Genomic DNA, 9,989 nt, shown 5'->3' on the forward strand with positions numbered 1-9,989 from the left:
AAAAGTGGGACACCAGTGGTCACTCTTCATTTCCCTGGCCAGGAGCTACCAAAAGGAGTGTGACCCAAGTTCTTGGGGAGGATTCCTCGTCACATGCACCTTTTCTGTCTGTTGAAGGAGCCTTAGCTAAATGTACGGCTGAAACTAGTTGTCTTCAGCATTGGGACACTCAGCTGACGTCCTTACTCACTCCTAACTTAGTAGGATGAGCTGTGCATTTCTTTAACTTTTTGGGTTTCATTGCTTTTATATTTAAAAAGAAAATTGAATTAATCCGAGCTTTCTTACCAATTGCAAGTCATAATGACAGTGATCACCAGCGCTTACAGCCTACCCGTCGTGGCCCCAGCACGTACATTTAACACATATCTAGTACACACTCGTGAGCTCTTGCGACTACCACACGAGGTTGACAGAGTGACTGGAGGAAACCGAGGCACGGCGGGTAAAGCCGCCCTGGTGATGTGGTTAGTGAAAAGGGAGCGGGGGCTGAAGCATGTAGTCCTGTCAGCTGCTTTCAGCTGGTTTAATAAAAATGATGATTTAGGGAAGTCTCTCTTTTCCTTCTTATTTTTTTTGTAGTAGTAAAATACGCATAGCACATGTTTGAATTAATAGGAAATAACTTGTTAAAATGATCCGTTCTGAGGAGAATTGAGGTCACAGTTATGACTAGTGATAATGTCACATATTTCATATGGTGATATTGATCAAGAAAGAATCACGTCAAACTTGAGTTACGCTGAAGACTCTGCAGTCTTTAAAGGGGTGCAGCTTGGGTGTAAAAAATGGATTAAAAAGCAAACCAGAACAACTTTAAAAAGTCGACTTTAATCAGAATATGATTCTGCACACCTCTGTTGTCAGATCTCCTCAGAATACCAATACATGTTTTTTAATATCTTAGTAATTTTTTTTGTACTTGTAGAACTTTATGGGGTACTTGTGTGGTTTTGTCACATTTGTAGATCGTTTAGTGGTCAGTTCAGGGCGTTCATGGAACCTGTCACCTGAAGAGCGTACACTGTGCCTCCTAAGTGATTCCCCTGGTCCGCACCCCTCCCACCCACCCTCGGAGACTCCACCGTCTGTTTGCCATTGTCAACATCATGTGGCTGTGTTGCCTGCCGCCCACAGAGGGGGAGAGCATGTGGACGCCGCATTTTAAGAAAAGCTCCACGAGCTTGAGGGAGGGGATTTGCAACTGTTACGTAAGGAAAATTTGAAGGACCTGAGGGTGCTCAGCTGGAAGAAGGAAGAACAATCTCAAAAATATGAAAAGTTAGTGTTTAGAAGAAGGATTTGAGGCTGGGTACAGGGCTCGCGCCGGCATCCTAGCACTTTGGGAGGCCAAGGTAGGAGGATGGCTGTGGTCAGCTATGGTGATGCCTCTGCAACCCAGCTGGGTTCCCTAGAAGAGTTTGACTCCACAGGAGAGGGCAGACCCCATAGGCCAGCGGTTCTCAGGAGTGGTGACCTACAGGATAGGGCAGACCCCATAGGCCAGCGGTTCTCAGGACTCGTGACCCACAGGAACTGTATTAAAGGGTCACGGCATTAGGAAGGTTGAGAACCACTGCCGTAGGTGGAAGTCAGAGTGGCAGATCTGAGCAGGGTGGAAGTCAGCTGACTTTGAAATCGGCAGACTTGTGCAGTGTAGTTTACCTCAGCAGGAGATTTTTCAAGCCGAGTCTGGGACCCGACCCTGTTGCAGAATGAACTCCATTCTGGTTTGGCTGAGTTAGTCCCTTTCACGGTGTCTGGCATTTAATAGGCACTCACTAAACCATTAAATTAGTGACTTAAAAATAATGAAACAGGACAAATACTCTCTTAGGAAACCAAGGTGACACTTTTACAAGTAGTACACTAATCAATTTGCAACCGGAGCTCCCGAGAGTGACTCTCAAAAGAGTTACTTGTGCACGTCATAAGGAATGCTGAGAGGGACAAACTTCTAACTGCACTGAGGTATAGGTTTGGTTGCTGTCTAGTTCCTCTGATACACAAGTCTTCACAGACTGTGCTGAGCTCTCCCAGAAAAGGTAGGTTAACTTGCATCACTGTTACATAAATTACTACTGCGTAAGTTGAAAAATACACAGATTTTTATGTGTGCGCACATCTCTGCTTGTTACCGGTCAGCTCTGTGACACCAGGACACTGTCTTTTCACAGTCCCAAACCAGGCAGCTTTGTGAAGGAACACGTGAATGATTGCAAGCTCCGCGTGTGTGTGTTTGGGGGTGTATTGCTGCTAATGCTCATTAGTATTCAGAAATCAAGTCCTTCCATTCTGTATTCTAATGCTGACTCTAAAATTTGGAAACACTTCCCTTTAGGGAAGCAGTTTGACCTGTGTGTGGTGTAGAGTGGAGCGTGTTCAGTGTCTGTGGTTCTGTGCAGGTGCGTGCGAGGGGACCTTGGCTTGCTCCACCTGTCACCTCATCTTTGAAGAGCACATATTTGAGAAGTTAGACGCAATCACGGATGAGGAGAACGACATGCTCGATCTGGCGTTTGGACTGACGGACAGGTGAGAGTTTAGAACCACTTCCGTCGTACACTAACCCGGGAGAGGACGTGTTTTATTTCTAGTTAAGTCCAGACCCACGAATGTGAAAGTCGCCTTCTCCCACTTTAGATTTCAGTCATGGGTTCTGAAGTTCAAATATGTGGCATCTCTCCTTGTTTTCACTGTTTTAGACTTTTCCTTTTTACAAAAGTAAAAATATATATATATTGGAAGTGTAAGTTCTGGATCCTAATAAATTCTAGTAAATCTTCTTTGGCCTATTTTTATTCCAGGAATTAATATTTATCACAACTTAATGGGATGATATTAAATTTCATGATTTTTAGAGTATTCCTGAAGGACTCATTTGATAATTGAACACGATAGGGGAAAGTTTTACCTATCTGAGAGAACAGAATTTTAAAGCAACTTAGTATCTAATAATAATGCTAAAATGAATAGTTCTTTTTATAAGTGTACATTAAAGGAAATTATTGAGAGCTTATTCTTGTCATTAATTACTGAGCAGAGTTACTCTTAAAAATGATAAGATTTATAGTAACAAGTGATCCCTTATTAACTGTCTTGGTTGGCATCAAGGAAGATAGCTAAGTTGATTTATTATTTTAAGAAGTAAGGTAATAAGGGATTATTACTGAAGATTGGCCTTTTAAGCTGTTTGGTGACCCTACTGTAAGTAATTTTTTATAAAAGCAAAAATAATAGCAATAACAATAGTTTCCTTTTCGTGTCTATTATGTAACTAATTTTGTTAGACATTTAACATGAACTCCCTCCTTTAATCCTCACAAACCTTTTGAGATCATTTGTACTTTGCGTTTTGTCCCTTTTGTAGTTTCTGTCCCCCTTGGTGGAGCTGAGACTGATTGATATTCTGGGAAGAGAAACTGGGAAAACATTACCTCTTTAGACACCAAAACAAAGGGGATTGTGGCTGCCACCGACCTGTCCCCTCTCCCATTTTCAGTGCCATACTCTCTATCAACACCTCCTTTTTTCTTTTTTGAAGGATAACACAGAGAATCTATCCCATAGCTATATCAGCCTGGTTCTGAGAATGGTGTCTCTAAGTAAGAGTGTTAAATCCCAGCCAACTACTTGCCCTTTTATTCAGATAGAATTCACAGGTACAAGTGGTAGATAATATTCTAGGTGAAAAGGAAATGGAGGGAGAGCTATATAGTTAGAAAATACACAGAATGAATAAGATACAGAAGGCCTGGAGTGAATATAAAGTATCCAGGAGCCTTGGTAATAAAATTTCCATATCCTAGAACTGAATAATGGAGAGTAAGAAATAGCTGTTACAGTGTTTTATAGCTGGTATTTTTAAGTACACAGGATTTTAGTGGAGCTACTTTGTGGAGAAAGAGTATATAATGTGTTTCACTGGTAGGATTCGTGGAACACTTTGACATATCTGGAAAGGCAAGAATTTTGTCCACTAGTCACCACATGTACGCTCTTAGGGTCCATAATGTTCCAAAACAAAGAAACAGGGAGACTCGGCCTTTTAGTTTATACCCTTACTTTTCTTTAAGGTTAACTTTTAGGAGAAAACCCCATTGTTTTAATTGTTCGTATTGGATGTAAAGTTGATGGACAGCCTCGTGGTTTTGTCATACTGGTCGTTTGTCTCCTTTTCCCCATCGAGGAGGGGATATGTCTTATTTGATCCTTGTCACTCCAGTGCCTGATTCACAGTAGGCAGTCACCAAATGTTTGTAGAGTTCATAGTTGATGGAAAGGGTGATTCAGGAATTGTCTGTGTTACTGTGAATCTGCACTGGATGAAGATGGTGATAGTAGTACCTGCCTCGTGGGGTTACTGTTTAGCGTTAATGAACATGTGATGGCCTTAGAGCAGCGCCTGGTGGAGAAAGTGTTCATTAAATGGTCACTGTTAGCTTTGTAACCACAATCATATTAAGGCAATTGATACGATCTTTATCCAACCTTCAGGGTGAGGCAGCATTATCACCATTTCGTAGGTGGGAATACAAGGTTTAGTTATCCCGTATTTGATCAAGGCTAGTGGGTGACAGAGCCCTGATTTGAATCCAGCTGTGTTGGGCCCCAGCTGTTACTCTGAATTGAAAACCAAATCTTAGAAGTAAAGTAAATTAATACAACACCCAGTATATTTTCATTGTTAGGGATATTTGGCAAGAGTGCCTGGAGAAAGCGTTTGTACCAGTGTCAGAGCTTTGTGGGACTCACAGTGTGATGTGAAGGAGGCTTGTTGTCCGTCTCCTCTGGGGGGGTGAGATGCTGTCTGTTCTGGGTGGGTCTTGGAGCCACAGACCCTTGAGAAGGTGGGCGGAGCAGGAGAGTGAGAAGGCTGCCACGGAGCACCACGCTTATCCCCTGGGGTGAGCGGGAGCGCTCTGTGCCTCCTCTCTCAGTGTTCCCCTAACAGACTTCTTGTTCTGTCCCCACACCGTGGTGTCCTGCCCTGATTCATGGATAATTGTTCCCATCTGTTTCCCTTGCTAAAGTAACGGTTCCTGGAAGACTAGCATCAGCTTACTGGCGTCCCCTGAGCACCGGGAGCAGCGGGGCTCTCCAGCACGCGCCTTAGCAGTCCCTGTGAATTTGTCCAGATTGGCTCATCACGTTTTCTCTCTTGCAGAAGGAGCTTAATGCATAATTGAGAGTTGTCAAGGTTACTTCTGATTCTACAAGAAACTGTTAGTAGAGGAGTTTTTTTCTGTCAGCAATCAGTGTTTCCATGGTTAAGCCCCTCCTTACTCCACAACTCCCCAGTGGGTCCTCATTACTCACAATTCAAACATAAACCCCTGAATTAGCATTTGAAGCTGGTTGGGGCCCTGGCCCCTTCTGGCCCCTCATTCTCCTTGTCCTGATCTACACCGTGGAGCAGCCAAAACACCCATCTTGCCTCTCGTGTGCCTGGAGCATCCCTGCGTTCTGTTTGCCTTACGCGTCCAGTGCTCCTCCTCTGTCTTTTCTACCTGGCCAGTCCCACTTGTCCTGCAATCCCATTCTGGACACAGACACCATCTCCTCATCTCCCAGGGCCATCTGGCTCTCTCTCTGTGGCATTTGGCAAGTCACAGTCTTACTGTTGATCATCTGCACACGTGTCTCATCTCTGTCATTTGATTCAAAGTTAGCAGCAAGCCTGTGAGAGGAACTCTCTTACCTGTCTTGAAGATTATGTTAGAAAACTGATGCTCAGGGAGGTTAAGCAACAGGAAGTTGCTGTGAATAAGCCACGTGAGGGACTGGACTCTGGCCACTGGTCTGCACGGCCCCCACTCTGCACTGTGTCCTTACCTGCCTCGTGCCCTGGGGCCCGGCAGGTGCAGGTGTTCAGTAAGAAAGTATGGAATTGGGCTGCATATCTCGTCTTCATGTTCTCACTGACATTTAATGCTGTGCCATTAGGAGCACAGTTAATGCTTGATGAATACATTAATGAAACCAAGACCTGAGTATCACGTGCCATCAGACTGAAGACAATTTGATTGGAAGGTTAACATTTATTTTCATGTGCCAGTAAGAAAGAACAAAAGCACTGTTAATTAAACTGTGGCACAGTGTTGTCACGTAACATCTTTTGTTCACATTGGAAGAGTTATTTAGAGTTCTTCAGACATAGGTTTGAATTATATATAACCATTAAAAAAGGAAAATATGAATAAAATGGGTGGTAATTCTGCAAAAATAAAAAGGAAATGAATTCTAGTTGTCTTTCCAACGACGTGTATTTACTGATACCAGATTTATACTTGGCTATTTTTGTATTCTTAATTTTTGGAGTTATTTTGAAAGGTAGTTAAGGTCAGCAAATTTAGTAATAACATACTTTTTTTGGAGAGAGTCTCACTTTGTCACCCTCTGTAGAGTGCTGTAGCATCATGGCTCACAGCAACCTCCAACTCTTGGGCTTAAGCGATCCTCTGGCCTCAGCCTCCCAAGTAGCTGGGACTACAGGTGCCCACCACAATGCCTGGCTATTTTTTTTGTTGCAGTTGTTTAGTTGGCCCTGGCCGGGTTTGAACCTCCCACCCTTGGTATACGTGGCTGGCCCATAACCACTGTGCTATGGGCACTGAGCCGGTAATAACATACTTTCTATAACTAAGTTGAAGAGTCACCCTCATGAATATTGTAACCAGAACTGCCGGTATGACATGACCATTAACCTCTCAGTGTAGGGGTGATCATAAAATGCCCTCAATTCAAAGATGCATCTTGATTTTAGAGGTAGTAAAAATATGGGAAAAGATAGGCTCTTCCAGTCTATGATTTAAGTCTATGCAGTTATTCAAAGTTGTTTTAAAGGCTTTTGAAAAAGTGTGGCTTGCTTTCGTGGTCTGTGTGGTTTGGATTGATGACTTTGACGGCTTTGCGGATAATTTCACGTCTCTTCTTGCCCGATGTGCCTTCTCATTATTTCATTGCTTGTCGGCTTTTTAATCAAAAAGTAGTTGTTCTGGTGAGACAGTTAGTAGGGAATAGAAACTAAAGGCTTTTCACAATGAAGCTGGGGCCCCCCAGGTCTGTTGTTTTACATATTTACCTTCTGTGCCTTCTAGGTGTTTGGGTTGGTTATATCTGTTTTGACTTAATGGAAATTTTAAAAGTTAATAAATTCCCTGACTGCTTTGGGTAAGAAAGTTAAAAATATCTTAAACTGCATCACCTGGTGAATAACGTATACTTGACTCCTAAATCATACCTTCCCCTTTTTTATACAGGTCACGGTTGGGCTGCCAAGTGTGTTTGACAAAATCTATGGACAATATGACTGTTCGAGTGCCTGAAGCAGTGGCCGACGCCAGGCAATCCATGGATATGGGCAAGACCTCCTAGGAGAGAATAAATAGGAATATTTTCACCAATCTTTACCTATTTTTATAATTATTGCTGGTGTAATTAAATGTGAACCTGGATGAATGGATTTACTCTGACTAGCTTTGCTATTTTAATTCACACTATATAACTACTGAAGTTTGTAGTTCTGAAAGTATGCAGTTTTTTATTTGGGTTAAATTGTACAAATGTCAACCAAATATTAGAAAATAGTTTATATGATAAAACCTTATATCTTTTACCTTGTGTTTGTTTAGCAACTTGACCAAAATGTTGTCACATCATCTGTTTACCCAGAAAGTAGATTTACAGAAAGGCATTGTTGTTCCTCTTTGATGTGAGTGAAGGGGGAGGTCTAAATGGCTTGTTTAGGACCATACAACTAATTATAAAATCTGTAGTAGAACCTGCATCTTGATATTACAAGTTCAGACTGAAACTGGGTATTGTATGTCCAAACTGAAACTGGAGAAATTATTAAATCTGAAGTGTATGGACAAAAATATTTCATTTCTCGATGAAATACCTGGCTTGAAAGATAGTTGTTAAACTTATGAATAACTATTTCAAAATTTTGATTCAGTGGGAAATATGTCAGAGCATAGACAGTACAGCACAGTCAAAGAAGTTTGAGCTGCTTTGACTTAATAGAAGGAATAAACTAAAATTAGATGTCTGTTCTTTTTGTTCTAAGCAGAACAGTCTACTTTGTAATCTTTAAAAAAAAGTGCTGATTTACGAATCTCTGCCTATAATAGAATGGAAATTTTTGAAAGTAGGTTTTACTGTTTTGAGCTGAAGAAAGGAATGAGCAGGCTGCCACCTCGCACAGCCCCAGGGGGCGCCGTTCTCTCACACAAGGACGGAGCTGCGCAGTGAGCAGGGCGCTCGGCAGTGCAGGGCCGTCCCAGAGAGGAGGGGATGGTCTGAGCACCAGCTCCCCCATTACATGTGGAAGACATTTGTATCCTTATCTTTACTGCAAATAAATGCGTAAAAGTTAACGAATACACAGTTGATAGTCTTTGGAAATTATAATTAGAGAACATTTTCTTTGGAAATATAATAAGATACCAACAAACTTGGATTAATTGTGAGGAAGAGCAGAACATATTAGTCAAAAAATGAGTGTAAGACAATTGTGTTAGCTTCATGTGTATCACCGTGGTGTTGACATACAATGTCAGGGATACAGCGATAACTAAGGAATGCCCTCAGGGAGCTCCCCCTTTATTAGGAAAAGGTAAAATCTATGTATGCAAGGTCATTCCTTGGCTTGAGCTAAAATGGCCACTTGCAAAATAGAGCTTTAATTAATACGTGAAAAGTGATGAGGAAGAACTTGAAGCATCTAATTTTCACTTAATGCGTAATAGCTATTGAATGCTTTCTATGGGGAGAGTTCTTGTCTTAGTTTGTTTTCTGTTTTCTCTTCCTGCTCATCCCTTCAGAGGGGTGATTAATAAAGGCGTTTATTTGGGTTGTGGTTCTGGAGGCTGGGAAGCCCAAGCGCATGGTGCCGGCATCTTCCTGGCATGTGGTGAGGGGGTTAAGAACATCATATCACAGTGAAAGAGCAAGAGAGTGAAGGGAGGCCAGACTTACCCTTTTTATCAGAACCTCACTCCCGAGATAAAGGCATTAATCTGTTCATGACCTAATCTCCTCTTAAAGGCACCACATTTGATACCATTACATTGGCCAATAAACTTCAACATGAGTTTTGAAGGGGTCGTTCAAATCATAGCAGTACTTATATTTTTAAAGTACCTTACAGACAAATGACTCTCTTAATTAGCCTCAGTCCTGTGTATTCTTATCTTCCTGTGTCGAGTACCTAAACTCTCCAGAGCAACTTTAATGATAATAATCAACCAAAATACTCTAAAGTCTGGAGTCCAAATTCTCAGTTTCTAATTAGGAAAGTGCAAATTAATAAAATTTAATTGTATGACTTACATAAAGCCTTCTAAAGTTATTAAATGGAGAACACAATGAGGTCTGATGATTAAGTTCATGAACTTGCCATCATGTGCTTCTGTTGGCAGCACTGTGCAGAGAGCTTGGTAAGGTTTCCTGACCTCGGTGTATCAGAGCCTCAGAGCTGCGTTTGTGTTGATGTGTGGCCGTGTCTTGCTGAGTGGCATTCATTAGTGGTGTTGTGTATTTTTGTGTGCCATTGTGAGAATATCAGAGCTTGAATTACAGCAATGAAGAAACTTTTAAGTTTCTTATTAAACTTGGCAAGAGTGGAAGTGAAATCAGGGACATTTTAGTCCCAGTTTATGGAGATAATTCTATGGAGGAAATGGCACTGTACAAATGGATTAAACATTCTGCTGAGGGGAGAGAAAGCATCAGTGATGAAGAGAGGTCAGCGTGGCCGGTACCAAGCAGAACTGATGAAAACATTTCCAAAATACGTTGAGTTGTGCATCAAAATGATCAGCTGACTGTGATAAGCATAGCAGACCAAGTAAACATCGATAGAGGAACAGGAGAATCTTAACTGAAAATGTCGGTATGTTAAAAAATGTGCAAAAATAGTCCCGACGATGGTCACTCATGAACAAAAGCAAAGGAGAGTTGAAGTTTGCCAAGACCTTTTGGAG

At 41.8% G+C, this 9,989-nt stretch overlaps 1 protein-coding gene across 1 annotated transcript in view; it reads left to right on the forward strand.

The window, feature by feature from the left end:
- The window catches only part of FDX1 (ferredoxin 1), a gene marked incomplete at its 5' end in the record, with an annotated part of 33,989 nt that extends 25,602 nt beyond the window's left edge, over positions 1–8,387 (forward strand). Inside the window, 2 exons of the mRNA XM_012808140.2 lie at positions 2,406–2,535; positions 7,263–8,387. Of these exons, the coding sequence (XP_012663594.1) occupies positions 2,406–2,535; positions 7,263–7,377 (245 nt within the window). The remainder of the gene's footprint in view (positions 1–2,405; positions 2,536–7,262) is intronic.
- Between the last annotated feature and the right edge of the window lie 1,602 nt (positions 8,388–9,989).

The sequence above is a fragment of the Otolemur garnettii genome, unplaced genomic scaffold, assembly GCF_000181295.1.
Source record: "Otolemur garnettii isolate 467f Iridium unplaced genomic scaffold, OtoGar3 scaffold00086, whole genome shotgun sequence".
In the NCBI taxonomy this organism is placed as follows: Eukaryota; Metazoa; Chordata; class Mammalia; order Primates; family Galagidae; genus Otolemur; species Otolemur garnettii.